This window comes from Amblyomma maculatum, chromosome 1 (genome assembly GCF_055883805.1).
Source record: "Amblyomma maculatum isolate TAMU_Amacu chromosome 1, ASM5588380v1, whole genome shotgun sequence".
Taxonomy (NCBI): domain Eukaryota; kingdom Metazoa; phylum Arthropoda; class Arachnida; order Ixodida; family Ixodidae; genus Amblyomma; species Amblyomma maculatum.
Window position 1 is genome coordinate 316,313,615 of NC_139344.1, and position 17,301 is coordinate 316,330,915.

At 44.0% G+C, this 17,301-nt stretch overlaps 1 protein-coding gene across 1 annotated transcript in view; it reads right to left on the bottom strand.

Moving 5' to 3' along the window:
• Nucleotides 1-17,301, bottom strand: part of adp (WD and tetratricopeptide repeats 1) — a 49,244-nt gene that overhangs the window by 23,774 nt on the left and 8,169 nt on the right. Inside the window, exons 4-10 of the mRNA XM_084607778.1 lie at nucleotides 13,921-13,967; nucleotides 13,735-13,846; nucleotides 11,914-12,101; nucleotides 5,887-6,082; nucleotides 5,303-5,384; nucleotides 2,419-2,622; nucleotides 1,796-1,946 (exon numbers count right to left, since the gene is read on the bottom strand). Of these exons, the coding sequence (XP_084463904.1) occupies nucleotides 1,796-1,946; nucleotides 2,419-2,622; nucleotides 5,303-5,384; nucleotides 5,887-6,082; nucleotides 11,914-12,101; nucleotides 13,735-13,846; nucleotides 13,921-13,967 (980 nt within the window). The remainder of the gene's footprint in view (nucleotides 1-1,795; nucleotides 1,947-2,418; nucleotides 2,623-5,302; nucleotides 5,385-5,886; nucleotides 6,083-11,913; nucleotides 12,102-13,734; nucleotides 13,847-13,920; nucleotides 13,968-17,301) is intronic.

A 17,301-nucleotide genomic window follows, 5' to 3' on the forward strand; every position in this document is an offset into this window, starting at 1 on the left:
AAGATAAAGGCAGTTTACAAGAAGAGACTGACTGACACTGTTCTCGTGAAGCTTCTTATGAAGCAGGACTTGAAGATCGACTTGCTGGGAGCATTAAAGCGGCATGGGACAGCGTGAAAGGCGAAACGATTGCCATCTGCTTTCGGCACGCAGCTTTTGTTCCAGCAGAGGCCCGCGCATCGATTAACGATGGAGACGAAGCTGAAGCAGAGCTCCGCGAGCTCGATGAGGTGACATGCCTGCAACAATGACTGTAGAGGACTTTGTAGGCGGCAACGACATCACGGCGACCACGGCTGTACTGACGGACGCCGAAATCGCTGTGGAAGTTTCTGAACATCCCGCAGACGAAGCTCAGGCTAACCGTGCAAACGATGAGAACATTCCGACTTCACAAGAAGCGCTTGCTGCATTGGATTTACTGCGCCGCCACTACAGTGCTATTGAGAGCAGTGGGTTTGCCCTTGTTGAGCGTTTGCGAACTGTGGAAGAGGGCGTGATACGGAACGCGATCAACACGAAAAAGCAGGCCGCGATAACGCAGTTCTTTGCGCGTAAATAAACGGACGTGACCCAAGAAGGCACCCTCCGAGTTGCTTTGCCTTCTCTGATTGAGGTTTGCTGCTCTTGCATGTATTTTCTACGAAATTTTATATTACGAATTATGGATAGAGCGAACTATTTTCAGATTTTTCAACTGTTCGTTATAACAAGGTTTCACTGTATATTACATAAAGTTTATTCTCTCTCCCTCTGGCTATGAAGCCAGTTTCCGTTTCGATTTGCTGAAAAGACCCCACAGAGTAAAGGAGTTTTATACTTTAGGAGTTTCATCAAACCTGTTGTTTCATCAAACCTACAGCAATGATGACTACGCATTGATTACTGTAATGCAAGATGCTCTCAGTGCTTTCATCCAGTAATTTTTTTTTTTCATGACCTCATTACTGCTCTTTCAGTGTCTGCCTTCTGCATGCATTGCATTCTTTTTGGCATCAACCACAGGCAGTGCTAAAGTTATCTGGCTAACAAATACAATCGCTTATTTCTTATATTGAAGTACACAAAAACAGGGATTTGAGACAGGCAAAGAAAACGCCAAACATTTCTCTGAGCAATGGCAGTCCCAAACTATAATGAGTTTTCGCTGGTGCAATGGCTAGTGCTTCATATTTTACCAGAAAACTGAGGAACATAATCAACACAATAGTGCCTGAAAAATTATCAGGGACACTTTGTGTTATGGTGACAGCGCAGCTGCCGACTACCACCACCGCTGGTCCCTTATCAGATCATACTGCATGTGATGTAACACACCACATTACCTCATCAGGGAATGCCATGTGCATCTGCCAGCTGCATGACTCCACTGGCGATGCTCCACACCAGCCAGTCAAAATTTCACGTGATCCCACCACAAGGTCATCATCATCTCAATTGGGGTTCTATGCTTACATAAAACTGAAAATTGATGGGGGCATCAAGAGCAGTTTTTGTCAAAAGTAACCATGCAATAAGGGTTTGTTTCTCAGCTGTGTGGTGAAGCACTGATAATAAGTCCTATTAACCTAAAGTAAAAAGAATTCCCGTCTTCACCTTTTAAGACCTTTGGCCTTATAGGAGTGCTGTAAGAGTTGCACCAAACTCCCCTGCGTACAATTATAAATGTCCTCAACTCTGACAACCTTGCTGCCTGGTCATACTTGGCAAAGGCTGTGCCTAACACTGCCAGCAACAAGGTTAACAAGTACACACAGCAGAAAACCAGAAACATTCTACAGCACGATCAACATACCCCCATTTTGTACTAGATGAACTTGGAGGAGGAGCGTCTGCAGATGCAACTATTCCGTTCTGTTTCATTCCATTGGAAACCATTCCATGGGATATGCCATTCTTGTGTGTACTAAACCCGTTTGCGGGACTACTGGCTCCCTCAGTCAAGTCTAGAAAGCAAGAAATATAAAATAAATAAATAAATAATAATAACAATAATAAAAAATCATCTTGTGCATCTCTGCTCACTGCAGTCAGACATAGTTTCTAAGTTTTTTTGCATGTGTCATATTTTAACTTCTGCATCAGCAGCTCACTCATTGCACAAGCTAAATATTGGTGATGAAATTAGAAATGCACTTACTGTTCCACAAACAATGGTACAGGGAAGAGCACGTAAGTACTATTTCGCCATATGTGAGAATGAACACTAAACAAATTTCTATTTCAAGTTCTCATTGGCAATCAAGCAATTCACCTTACATTTCCATGATTCATAAATGAGAATGTATAAATTCAAAGAAAATCACCGAAAACACAGCTGTACATTTGCTCTGCCATTAAATTTAAAACATGCTCTCAATTTGTCAAATACGCAAGACTTCAGGTGTTTCCACACAATGGAGGCCAACAAGGACTCACTTTTGCACAACCCATTTGAGTGAAGTGATGATGTGAAGCTCTGGAGGTCAAAGCTTTTTGGCTGCCGCGGGTGGTTGATGTTAAATAAGTAAATCTGCTCGCCACCTAGATTGGCAAGAAGCTCGCTGCCGTCAGGGCTGAAGGCAACATAGGTTGAGGCTAACGTGCGATACCTCTTCCTAGGGTACTTTAATGGGAGGTGACCTGAAACAAAGAAACATTGGAAAAAGTAAGACTTGCTTAGATAAATGCTGCAAAACTAAACCATAGTGGGTGTGCAAAATTTCAAATACGAGTAAAGTATGGTTACTTGTTTCATCCTTGATTTGAAAATATGATATTCAATCATTTTTTAATATTCACCCGCAAACGAATGTACCATGCTGACCTTTATAACATGGACATGGCAAAACCAAAATGTCCGTAAATTATATGAAGATTGAGTTTTAAAGAGTCGCACGAACTTTCGTCCACTTTGCCTTCTTGTGGATCGGTCACATTAAGACAATCCTACGCATGGACCTTGTGCAAAATTCCGCACGTAGGCTTTCAACTATTAGCTTCAAATGTCTACATCGTGAAAGTGAGAGTTTTGTACGTCTGATCCTGCCATATTGTGTAACATATCTAAAGCACCCACCTGTTCTGTCACTGTAGCAACTCTTCCAACATGAGCTCTGCCACCTCGTTTTGTTAAACTAGGATCATGGCCTGTAAGGGTGCTACTTTAAAATTGTGGATTTAGGCATTTTCCATAGAATGTGCTACCACAGAATGAATTAACACCCACATTTGCCTTTTTGATGCTACTCTGACTATGGATATTGGCAGAAACAAAAGCATGATGAAAAAATGACTATTTTACCTTATTTGCACGAATACAATGTGAAAGGAGAGCTTCAACACTTTAGAAGTTTAAGTACCGTATTTACTCAAATGTAATGCAAGATTTTAAAAAAGATTTTTGACTCTCGAAGTCTACCCTCACGTTATAATAAAATACTGCAATTCGATTGGCCTAAAGCAGCGCCGGGGTACAGACATATTGAATCCGTCACCACTTGGTTTCGGTTTCCACGGTTTTACGATGTATGTTGGCAACGTGGGTACCAGGGAAGCCAACTCAGCCAAATCCCAATCCATGCAAAGTTGAAACAGTGCGCTTTTTGCTCATAGGCTCAGGATCAAGTCACCTTGCATCTATCTCAGTGGATTAGTGCGATTATTTCTGTTATCACATTTTGCATGATGGCAATGCGCTATGCACAGTACGACACTCGATTCAAGAGAAAAGCTATTCTGATAGAATAAATTGGAAATTCTGCAGCAGGTCAGTGGCTAGAAATTGACTAATCTAACATACATAAGTGGTGGATGCAGCAGGAGGTGATTTTTAAATGTGAGCCTGACTGCAAAGGCTTCCGAAGACATTGTTTGGGAGGACGAGAGTGAAAAGGAAGACTGTTTCTGAAAAGTAGGCCTCTGACGACGACGAAATGAGCATTTTTGTATGAGACTGCAAGGGTCACAATTTTTCAAGTGCTTATCTGGCATTGCATTCATGGTTTTATTTTTTCCATTGGGAAATATGCAGTCGCCCCTCGCGTTACATTCGAGGAAATACGGTACTATTTTAATCATAATGCAAAACTGTTCAGGCCAAGCAGGGCCCATCAAAAGAACGAAAACTAAAATATGTAAAATATGGAATTAACGAGATAGGTTAAAGCTATTTGGGAGGCAACTCTTTAGATGCATGCACTACAAGTGAATGAAGCCAAGCTTCTATACTTTAATACATGCAACCTCCCATGCAGCAGCAGATGCCGTCACTGCTGTTCCACCACTACTGTTTCCACGACATCCATTGGCTACTCTTTGATCTCCTTACTCCATTCAATTATGTCTCAATGCCTTTATCAGCAATTCGTACCGCCTTCGTCCAATATCCATAGCCACCTTCCATGCACTTGCACCCTACTCATTCATTGAAAAGATGGCTTCTCCAAAGGGCTTCTGAGCCTAGTACTGAGAGATGCAGTCAAAGGCTCTCTGTCTTGGTCATTGTCTCTGCCAAGGGAAATGGGCACTGGCTTCGTGCTGTAAACAGCATGCCGAGCAGTTGGGAGAGTGCATCATGGCATACGCGCAGAATTGCTGCATCGCATGGGTTGTGGCGTGATGCCATGCCAGCATTGTATAATTTTACTCCTGTGACAAGCACACAGTATGGACACAGTATGGAGAGGACAAATGCAGCATGAACGTGACAAAAGCATGACTTTGGCTCAAATGCAAGCTGAACATTGGCAAGATTTTTCAGGGCAGTTTAGTTATTCTTTTCTATACTTTGGGCTGTTTGATTATTCTGATTATATCTGGGGCCATAAAAAATAACAGTATCAACAGTTACAGCCATTAATTGCCAATAATGTCAGATGAGAACCTACGAATGCTTCAGCCAAGTACCCACTTTATCAGCAATTCCAATATTACCTGAAAAAACTAAGTTATGGTGGTGAGGTGCCAGTTAATCCTATCCCAGCCTAAAAGCATATAAGCGCACATTCCACACACACAAAGCACTTCTCCTCCACAGCGGCAATGCAAAAAGTACTGTTTACTATACACTATTGTGCAGAAAGCAAGACCATAGAGAATTGGGTGCTCGTGCTAAATGCAGCTCAGGGCAGGTTCCGTTTTCCTCATTCAAAAGCAATATGTGGACCCTCTGAGGCAAGCGCTGGATCAATTAATAATTAATTCAAACTATGACAATATAATCCCCACCACCGAGACTTTCAACCCACCAATTATAAAAAGGGGCAGAAATGCAGCCACTTGAGCACACTCACTTCCAACAGTAAGTGGAATGTGTACATACCAGCGGCAAAATAAGTTACACAGCCAGGTGGGAGGTTGTCGGCCTCCATGTCTAGCTTGGAAAGACTGCTGTACCTTGTGAGCTGCAAGTAAACAACAGCAGTCCGCACATCGCCAAAAGCTCCTTTCTTTCGTCATGCCACAGGATCTTTGCGCCCACGGCAATGAGCACTTCTGAAACAAAGGCCATCTCTAGCATAGCTTATCAACAACACCATGTGGCCTAGACAACTGTCACTAAGTGATGCATAAGCAGTCAGTCATTGCACAATGGTAAGGTCACTATTAACACAAGACTTACTTGCGGTGGCTTGCAGTTATCGGTCTTAGTAACTAGCAAAGATTATTAACGACTCTTCAGGTGTTATTTGGAACCCTCTTAGCACACTAACTACATGTGGCCGTATGCTGCCACACGTTCTCATGCTCCATTGCAAGCTGAAATCTGCACTGAATGCTCAAGAGACAAAAGAAAAGAAGACTTTAATAAGTTGTGTGATGAGAGTCTCTGCATCTACGGCCTCCTTTCAACTCTACATGCTTGTTTGAAGTATTTAACTCAAATTGAACACAAAAAGTTCTCACCTTTGTGGTGCTGATCATACGCCTGTCATAAAGGCGGATGTATGAGTCATTGGCACCCACAGCCACCAAATGTGGTTGGAGTTGGTTAACGGCAATACACTTGGCTTCCACATTGCGCCCCAGGTGGTAGCCAAGGTTCACTAACACATGGCTTGCATCCGCTGTGCACTGGTGTGGTGTCCGGTAGTCAAACTGCCTGCAGAGCCACCACAGCCAAATGTGAACAGTGCACACTTTCTCCCCACCCTTGCAGTTTCCTTCACTCAAATAGGAGCCAGCCAAATCGACTGAAATCCTCGGTCACCTGACAAAAGGCAGTCCCGGCGCCAATTTAACAGACAATCCCTTGCAAAGGAACACCAGCAGACAGCAAAATCTGCCTTCTTTCTCCATAATGAAGGGCACCAACAGCAATGGCAGACAACCCTCTGCAATTACTGCATTGCAAAGTATTTCATAGGGCATCGAAAAGGAGGTTTTGAGAATGGCCATGAAATGAGTGAATTATGTACAGTCATTGCTGCAGAGGCCAACATAAAGCTTGCAACTAAAGAAAGGGGGGTTGCCAGATAAAGCATGACTCTCTGTTTACCAGAAGTTCACTTGGTGTGGTCTACGCTATTCCGATAAGTGTGGGAAGCTTTATGTTGGCCAAGCTAGCCGCTGCATCAATGAGCGTTTGGAGGACCATGCCCGAACGGTATCAGAATTAAAGGACAAGTATGCCCATTCAGTTGCACACATAGTCAAGTGCAACGGATGCGAGGCGCAATTGAATGAGATGAAGATTCTTGGAAAGAGTATGCATAAAATGGCACGTGTTAATTTGGAGGCATATCACATAAAAAGTGTGGCAGTAGGCTCACATTTTTAGACGCTGCTATCCACTAACTTTCTTTTGTTTTTCTGGGTTGCTTCCTTACCTATGCGTTTCTGATGGTCATCTTTGTTCACCCTCACTCCCATTCCACCCTTCTTTTCTCTTGAAATTTCACCTTTTATAAGGTGACTCCTGGGTTCAATATAATTCAGTTGTGAGTAGTGCCTGTGTCTCACCTTGTTTCTTTTATGTGGTCTGCACGGTTCCGCACAATTTTTTTCACCAATTCATGTAGAGGAAATTTCACTAAGCATGCATATTGTGTACAAGTCCTTAAAAGCAGGCTGATAATTTGCAGGGGATTTTTTTTTTAATTCCTACTTTACTGCTTCATCGCAAACCACAGTGGCAGGCATTCACCAGAGTTATCGCACATTGCATTGTTTAGTCAAGGTGATGTCAACAGTGTGGACTGCTGCAGAGTGCTATCACTGGTTCACCAGCACCGCAACAAAGAAGAGGGGATGCCCTTAACTCTAGAGCTTAGGTGCTGCCCTATATATATATATATATTATATATATATAGGGGAGCACCTAAGATCTAGAGTTAAGGGCATGACACAGTAGGATTTCACACACATTGGCTATTTTCACTTTCTTATTACACCAATATTTAACATCAGCAAAACTGGCTTTCCATTCTGAGCAGTTTAAAGGGGCCCTGCAAAGCTTGTCTGCTATACTTTAGATGGATTATTCATGTCACACTGATACCTAACCAAAAGGATTACAGGAATAGAATCGGAGTTATTATGGAATGAATTTTCAAAATAGTACAAGCAAACCAAAAATTGCCCTCAACTCAATTTTCCTGGTCTTTCACTTTTCCGTTTCACTCAACCAATGACGACAAGTGTGTGGCCATCGAAACAGACTACATGAGCACGTCACTACAATGTCGCAGAAGATGTCTTCTCATGGTTTCCCGGTCCCTATGAAATGTTTTTGCTAAAGTTGATGAGGTCTCTTCTATGACACCTCGCAGAAACAGAATGAGGAGCAGAGACCGGGAGCAGGCAGGGGAAGGAGACATACATTCTTTTGTCACCATTCACTCCCAACTACTGTGCTTTTCTTGTGAGCCTGCTCCTTGACCGCCCCTTTCCTTCTATCCGCAGGCATCCTCTACATAGCGAGTGGAGAGGTCATTGAATTCTTTCTAACTTTGGCTGCATAGTCACAGGTAGCTATCCACGTGTAGAGGTCGTGAAAGCAGTGACAGTCTGCGATGCAAAGCAGTAACCAGCACCTCTGTTGGTGCTTTTTGAGTCTCCTGCTTTGCAGTGCCTTTGTGTAAAGCAAACATGTTGGATTCGTTGACTTAGTATAATATACAACAATGCGACATAACAAATCTTTCCTAATGGTTACAATTTGCAGTGCATTTGCTATTTATTTAATCGTCAAATGCGCGCCTGTTAACGTCATATTCGCTGCAAAGAACCATCTTTGTGTGCTGACACCGTCAGTACCATGATTTTTCTTCTCGAACAAATTAAAATATTAAATACCAAAATATGCACTTTAAGACTATTGCTAGTAACATTTCAATAACTCAACAATGGCAACAAACAAGCCAGAACAATGCGCTCAAATTATGTTGCAGGACCCCTTTAACACTTTTGAACACGTTTTTCATGTTTTTCAATTATTTCAATTCATTATATCAATTGCACACACTCTACTTTTTTTAATAAGCATCATCAAGCATTGGCTTTTCATTCTAAACACTGACATTTTTTAATCACTTTTTCCCCATTTTTTTTCATTCCTTTCATTCCTAAATTAATTACGATCGTTTCATCAACTCATCATTCCCTATCACACACCAATCAATTGTCAATCACTAGAATCCCAATTGCCATTTAAGATTTTTTTTAATGCAGCTCCGATTATTTCCAACAAGTAGTGCTGACTACTATGATGACTACTACGTAAACGGTGTTTTGACCAAACGAGCTGAGTAAGTTAACACTTAACAAGAAGGCAATCGAGCTGGGTTGGCTCGTCGTGCTTTCACAGATGGAATGCAGTACTGGTCTCACTCTTTATATTTCTAATGTGAAAAAAATTTCCTGCCTCATGCTGCAGACCACGGGTTGTCAATCATTAATAAGAAACAAAACCATGTCCATGCCAGGACTTGAACCCTCATCTTTCCATGTCCCAGCCAAGCGTGCTAACCCTACTCCGTGCCAAGCAACTCACAATGCTTTTGCATTTCTGCACAAAGGAGACTTAAGTGCACCTCTGTAACTTTCTGGCTCAGGCCAGTGTGAGAGTTGAGAGGAAAAACATAGAGGCCCTAAATAATTGCCATTATCTCTGGTGCTATTAAACTAGATTGAAAATATTTGCAAGATGCTAAAAGTCAATTCGATATCCACCAGTATCATTGATAAACCCCCTTTCAGTGCCTCTTTAAGGCTGTGAAATGAATGTGAGAGCATGCATACTACTGTATGACATGAAATGCTGGCTAATTCTGAGTGAACTGGCTGTGCTCTGGTTAATTCAAACAGGTGGCACAGTTCCCATTTGGCCAAGGCACATGGTGATGATCGTGAATCAGTGACTCAAGACGTGTGGACTATGGAGCAGAGTGGCACTGTCGTCTGGCCTAAATATAGCGGCAACATACTCATTTCACAATCATCAGGCAAAGTAGGATGTGTTTGTGTTTCATGCTGCAATCAGCATTTTGTTTTGTTGTGGTCTGCCAAGGCTCTTCATGTTATCGTTCCACATTATGTCATGAGCACACACACACTAAGTGCCTGTAGGGCAGGGAAGGCTGCTGATGCTCTAAGTAACACTAGAGGATGCATATGCACGCTGGTTCATCTGATGGCATATATGCACTGCACCATTTGCCAGAACAGCGAGGAACAGATATTCCCACGCAAACTGTTTGCATGAAGCAAAAGATAAATTCATTACACGTTTTGTTAAGACATAAAGGCATGTTGATGTGGGACACCTTGTTATGATTTTTCTTTGGTTCCCACAATATTTTGACATTTTACGTAGAAGGGTCACAGCAACTGAAACTATTCTCGTTATTTATGAATAAAATGCAACAAAATTTGGCACAGATATGCGACTGCTCATTAGATTACAGAGATGCATTTAGGTTTGTGCTACCTCATACAGTGGCCAAGTAATTGCAGTTAACACCATCAAAAGTCATTCTTAAGGCGTTAAATTTAACTAAGAGGTACACAAGTTCTTTATGCCAGCATGTTCATAAACCCCTGCTCTCCATAATAAAGATGTTTTAGTTATATTTTTTTGCCTCTAGTAGATCTAGTACTGACAAAATAAGAGTTTAACATGCATATGTTTCTCGCTAATATGCAAAAATAGCTTTTAAAAACAATTGTGCATATACATGCAAAATTGAGAGCTTTATTTCAGTCCCCAATGTATCATGATTCATGCACAATAAACAATCATTCTGCTAGTATCATTTGCTACAAAATGTCAAAGGGAAGAGTGACTGCAACCGTAGAATAAGTATAATCTGAGTACAATCAACCTTAAGATTTATTTGCTAGCTTGTCTCATTTATCAGCTTGTTTTCTTTTGCTTTTGATCAAAAAAATGCAGCATTATGAGGGTCAGATCTCCTCCTGACAGTGATACCAAAATGGTGGGGCTCCACCGTCAGAAAGCCACAAATATGGCAATGTATCTAGACCATTAGAAACATAATTTGCTCAGAAGTTTTCATAACCACACAAAAACGAAACTTTTCTAGATTTTTACTAGTATATGCCTAGCAGTAATGTTTTGCTGTGAGAAAGGTGACGGCATCAGGAAATGATGAAGCCCTTCGGAATGTGAAAAAGAAATCAAAAAATTAGGAATTGTGACAAAATTGCCTACTTTAATTGCTGTGTCATTCCTCATTCAGATATTTTCTTCAGTACCATAAAATCCAAGCAGCTGCAATTCCATTGTACATGCGATGTTTCTATTTGGTATGCAAGAACTGCACAAAGGAGGCTACAGTACTACCCATACAATGCAACACATGAACAATGAGTGACACAGAAAGGCATCAGTCTTCCCAAGCTTTGTCTTGGACAGCAAAAAACAATGTTCCGTGAGCAAGGTTTCCATATGTTATCTAAAAAGTTTTGTTGCAGCTGCTACCATGAAGTTACCAGTGCAGGGGCCTGCAGCCTTGGCAAGCTGTCAATGTGGCAGCTTTGCCTGCAGGTGAAAATTGTGGGATAACGCGGCGTCTGTAGGCGCAGCCTGTGCTGTCCCTGCGACACACGCGAACCCTCTTCCGTGAGGCGCGGCAGTACTTTGTCTCTACCCGGCTGCCCAGTGCGCTCTCCGGGGTGCCGCTCTGTGCCGGCCCTCTCATTGGGCACCATGAACGTGACGTAGGCACGGGGTTGCGTCCTGAAGGCCGGGGTTGCGGGGCGCGGGGGAGTTGGGATGCGGAGGCGACGAGCGCGGGTCACGGATCACGCGTAACGGGGGCCAGCCGCAACGACAAGGTACGTGAGCGACCATTTCCGCTATTCCAAAGGCCTGTGCCGACGGACATTCGCGGGCTTTGTCGGGCTGGTTCTTTCCCTCATATCTGCCGTGTGGCCTCCGCTGCTGGACGGCCCGGCGACGGGGTTTTTCCCGCCGCACCAGTCCACATTCTCCAACCGTTGTCGGGGCGCGCTGCCGCGATGGTCCGTTACGAGGAGGTGGACGCCTGGGAAGAGTTACTTAGGGGTGTATTACCGCACAGTGTTTTTGTACCGTAGCCCTCGGCGATTAAATGTCTGTATCGTGAGTGTCGCTGATTCCCTCGGTGTGAGAGTGCCCTAGCGCGGCTAAAGCAGACCGGACCCCTTTCAGCTCGGTGCTCGAACCCTGCGGTGGGTCTCCCTCTCCGCACGGCGTCGGGATACGCAGAGACCCACTTTTGGGCTGCATGCAAACGCCGGACGTGGAGGGATCTAATTAGACGCCCACAAAATCCAGCCCCATGCATTCAAGATTGAAATAACATTGTTCCTATCATTATGCTTGCCATGACTCTGCCAACTGCCGGCCATGTTCAAGCAAAGTATGAGGCAGTACAGAGGCAATAACAACTAGTGGCAAAACCTAGGGCAAAGTTAGGCACGACTTACAGGATGACACCATCCTCAGCTGCACTCCAGAACACAAAGGGCACACTAGCTGCGGTTGCTAGCCGCTTGACACGACTGGTGTGACAGCTGCAGACCATGGTGGTCTCCCGTGCGTGGATGTCGTGCACACGAATCTTGAAGTCCGCTGCTCCACTGACCATCAGGCTGTCCCCAGAGTAAGGCAGGAACTGAGGACAAACATTTGAAAACCACACAGTTACGAGGAATATACATGAGCTTTGTGTACTTCACTGGTTTCAGGCACTCAGGAATTCCAGCTATCTGCTTGCAGCCAGCAGTACAGTTAAATTAAAAGATATGAGAGAAAATAAACGATCAGTACACACAAGAACTGACAATTTTTGCTGTTCAACTTTGCAATCTGCATTAAAAATTTGCTCAATATAAAACAATATATTTTCTGCTTGGCCTAGTTTTCTAATGTATCAGCTTGCTTCCTCTACCAGCTAAGAAAACTGCAGCACTTATACAGCACTTATAGTCTATGTCAAAGGCAATGCAGGTATGGGAATAAGATAATGATGTGTTCATTATACCCGAGCAAAGGAGCTCTCCCCCCCCTATCAAGTCATCACCACCGAGAAACTCGATGAAATAAAAGCTAGTACAAGAGATCTGCAGTGCATGGTTAGCACAAACTTCCATCTTTGCCCATATGTGGGTGCACCACATATCACAAAAATCCCCCAAAAATATTTGCCTCAATGTGCTCTCAGTACTGGTCTAGGTATAGAAGCCACACCACAGAACTGCTCCTTATTAGCCAAGAGCACCAGCGCCTTTCCTCACCGAGCATTTATGCACAAAACTTTCTAACCTTGTTTCCAAACTTAAAGCTAGGAACTAAATCACTCCCTGCTAGCCTCATAAACAACCTGGCAAATGGCAGCTCTTACTAGCACATATAACTTGTCAAATCAATTTTTTTTTTTTTTTTTTTTTTTTTTTTTTCAGATTTCTTTACAAAGAAACTGAGGGTAGCAAGAAAAAAGCAGTCATTATAACCACTTAACAAGCCTCACCACCCATATGTATGCAGTCGAGAGATTTTATTTACCCTCTATGACAGGATAAGCAAGTTAAAAATCTGGACATACTTATTATATACTTCCTGACCTATTCTCCACCATGTTATTCACAATTCTAATTTTACAAAAATCGATGTTACAGTCAAGTCAATTGTGCAAAAAGGTGATAAAAATATACAACACAATTTTTTTCCTTCTAAACAGTTTCGGTTTCAATTGCTAAACGATGACTGTCGCATTACAAAAGACCTAAGGTCACGTAATGCACAAAAAAAAAAACTGCAGTGTGGTCACTGCTTTGTTCATTTTAATTTACACCAACGCTTATGCAAGCCTACTCAAGAGCTGGAAACATAAAAATGAAGCAGTGTTATGTCACACTTTCTTCATGACTCGTGTGACGTCAACTTATCTGCGACATCGTAGTCATTGTTTGGCAAATCAAGTCAAAAGCGAAACTACAGAAGAAAACATCCAGTTATAAATTATTTAGTTGGCATAATCGAATTCGGCATTGTGATTTATGTATACTACAGTTGTGTGCACATTTGTAAATAAAAACAAAAACATGCATAAAAAGTTTTGGTGCAGACTCCTAGCTACAAAAGACTGTGTGAGTATGTATTTATAGGAAAATGCACCCATGCAATGTGCTCTTAGGCTGCGATGCATTTCTTTCTGTCCTGTCACTGTTGTAAGCATTAACATCAAGCAACAACTCATTACACTTGTGCTTTTCAGTTAAGTACATCTGAAAGCAGCTGAAGCTAACCTTTATTGAGAATATGTTGCCATGATGTCCACTTGGAATTGTGTGAAGCTTCCGATGCCGAAATGGATCCCATAACATTATCTGTACATCATCTGAACCACTGGCAAGGATCCTGTAAACAATCAGCACCCACTGTAAAGCATGGCAGGAATAGGAAAACACTGCGCAGGATGATGTCTCACTTACTCTCCTTTCTGATTCCATTCCAAACAGTTTACACAACCTGCATGACCCTGCAGACAAGACACAATGAAGGAAATTTGGTGAAAGGCTCTCTTTCATACTACACCACATGCTAAGTTTCCACTAGAACACAGTGTATTGCTTAAAACATAAGAAAAAAAAAAAAATCTTTGCTCTGCATTTAAAGAAAGACCCTTACATCTTTAATACGTGGGCAACATTAATATGTGCGCACTTAGCAATTTGCAACCACTGGCTCAGTCCCACCTAACACAGTAGAACGGCTACTCTAGCCATGTGTCGGGCAGCACCTACCTTTTTAAGCAGCGACTTTTTAAGCCTGTTCAGTCATAGCTCTTTCACGGATTTTTCTTCTCTCCTAAACATGTAGCACCATCTTTTATGAGCTCCTAAAATATTGCTGCAAACCATTAAAACCTTTATTTGTTGTTTTAAATAACCACCAGCACGCGCCCTTATCACTGTGATTGTAGTGCACGTTACTGCTTGTTGTCTCCAGACGCGGTTTTATCACCATTCTTGGTAGTGCAAGATGCACATAGATTTTCCTAGTGATCGCAGCGAAGCACGACTATTTCCATATCATAACGGATGTTTTCAGGTTCTTTTCGTTAGTTATCTAGATGTTCGCTATCTTTAAATACAATGTCATCGAAATCTGCAGACATTTGTAGTTCGACGTCCGTCGAGCACCCTTGTTGTTATTCCCGCCGCCAAATGGCTTAGTTCTTTAGCGGGCGCAAGTCAGCACAATAAAGAGTTTATTCACTACTACGTGACAATATGTTTTGTTTCTATTGTAAGGGAAGGTTTAATCTACAGGTCGAGGACGGCGTCGAGGTCGGCGAAGAAGTGCACGATGATCAAACCAGCACGATGATCTGCGCGATCACAATTCCACAGACTGCTTCCTCTTCGTCAGCGTCCAGCAAAAAGGGCTCTTCTTCACAAGGAGTCATCCTGGCGACTTAAGGGGACGAAGATACAATGGGATCGTAGAACGGCTTAAGACACTGCACATGTACAGTCTCGCGGCCACGGTGTCGCAAATCGGAAGATGGCGTAAGCAGCTCAACAATATAGTTCACTGGTGAAGTGCGCTCGACGACACGGTAGGGCACATGATACTTGGAGAATTAGTTTTGTTGAGAGGCCAGGTCTGCCGGATGGAACCCATAGCCACACGAGTGAGCCGGGCTCGAAGTGTGGTGCATTCTTCTGATCGGTGTCATGGCGATATTTTTGCCACCACTGAGAGTCGGTCGTGAATGCGCAGGCAATCTGGCGGCATTCTTCGGCATACTGTGCAACTTCTGTCACTGTAGTACATTCTGATGCGTCAGGGTTGTAGGGGAGGACAGTATCAAGGGGAGCAGATGGATGCAGACCGCAAAGCAAAAAGAACGGAGAGAAACCCGTGCTAGATTGCGTAGCAGTGTTGTATGCATAGGTGATATAAGGAAGGACAATGTCCCAGTTCGTGTGGTTGGATACGACATACTTTGCGAGCATGTTGCCGAGGGTGCGATTAAATCGTTCAGCAAGGCCGTTTGTTTGCGGGTGGTAGGCAGTGCAAGTCCGGTGAATGATTTTTCACTGAGCGAGCAGGGCTTGGAACGACTTCGGATAAGAAAGCACGGCCTCTGTCACTGAGCAATTCACGAGGGGCACCGTGACAAAGAATGAAGTTCTTCAATAAGAAACCAGCCACATCTCGGGCTGTTGCAGCTGGGAGCGCAGCGGTTTCGGCATATCGCATCAGGTGGTCGACGGCGACAATGACCCAGCGATTGCCATCAGGTGTGTACGGAAGAGGGCCATAGAGGTTAATTCCAATGCGGTCGAAGGGTCTAAGCGGGCATGTGAGAGGCTGTAACTCACCAGCCGAACGGGGAGAGGCAGGTTTGCGGCATTGAGACGTCAGGCACGGTCGAACGTACCTGAGAACCGAGTTGTACATACCGCGCCAATAGTAACGAAGACGGATTCGTGTGTACGTCTTGAAAACTCCGGCGTGGCCGCACTGCAGATCGGCATGAAAAGCTGCACACAAGTCCGTAAATGACGTGGAATCACGAGGAGCCATATCCGTCCACTTGAGTTGTAGTTGCGCCGGTAAAGGAAGTTATCCCGAATCTCATAGTGGAATGCTTGGCAGCGAAGGGCGCGTGAAGGGGTAATCGCTGATTGGTTGGAAAGGTAGTCAATAAGAGAGGCGATCCATGGATCATTGTTGTTCGACAGGCATGTCACTGACGTCGATCGAAGATGCCACGGAGTCTAAGACGGAGAGGCTGGCAAGGTCAGCTGGAAGCGGTGAGCAAGACAAAGCGTCGGCGTCTTTATGTTTGCGACCAGATCGGTAAATAACACGGATATCGTATTCTTGGAGACGAAGAGCCCACCGTGCCAAGCGGCCGGATGGGTCCTTGAGCGATGAAAGCCAGCATAGGGCATGATGGTCCGTGACTACATCAAAAGAACGGCCATAAAGGTAAGGGTGAAACTTCGTGATTGCCCAAACAATGGCCAAGCACTCCTTTCAGTTACAGAGTAGTTCGCTTCGGCTTTCGTGGAAGTATGGCTGGCCCATAAGCGACTACGTATTCACCGAAGCCAGAGGGGCGCTGAGCAAGCACAGCTCCGAGGCCGACACCACTCGCGTCTGCGTGCACTTCGGTTGGCGCCTGATGGTCAAAATGGTGCAGGATGGGCGGGGCTGTGAGGAGGCGGCGCAAGGTGTTGTAGGCGTCATCGCATGCTGATGACCACAGCGAAATGTCTGAGTTATTGCCGAGGAGTTCAGTCAGCGGGGCAACAATGGAAGCAAAGTTCCGTATAAAATGCGAAAAGTATGAGCACAAACCCAAAAAACTCCTTAGTTGCTTGACGGTAGTAGGTTTCGGGAATGCAGCCACAGCTCGAAGCTTGGAAAGGATCAGGACGGATACCATCCTTGGACACAATGTGGCCCAAAATGGTCAGCTCATGGGCAGCGAAACGACACTTCTTCAAGTTGAGCAGCAGACCGGCGTTCGCAAGACATGTCAAGACCTGCTTCAATCGAGAGCGGTGGGTCGCAAAGTCCGGCGAGAACACCACGATGTCGTCAAGGTAACAGAGGCACGTCTTCCACTACAGGCCACGCAGAATTGTATCCATCATACACTCGATTGTAGCAGGAGCATTACAGAGACCAAACAGCATGACGGTAAATTCAAAGAGGCCATCGGGGGTGACAAATACGGTTTTAGGGCGATCTTTAGCGGCCATGGGCACCTGCCAGTAACCGGATCGTAAATCGAACAAAGAAAGGAGTTCAGCTCCTTGTAAACAGTCCAATGCATCATCTATACGCGGAAG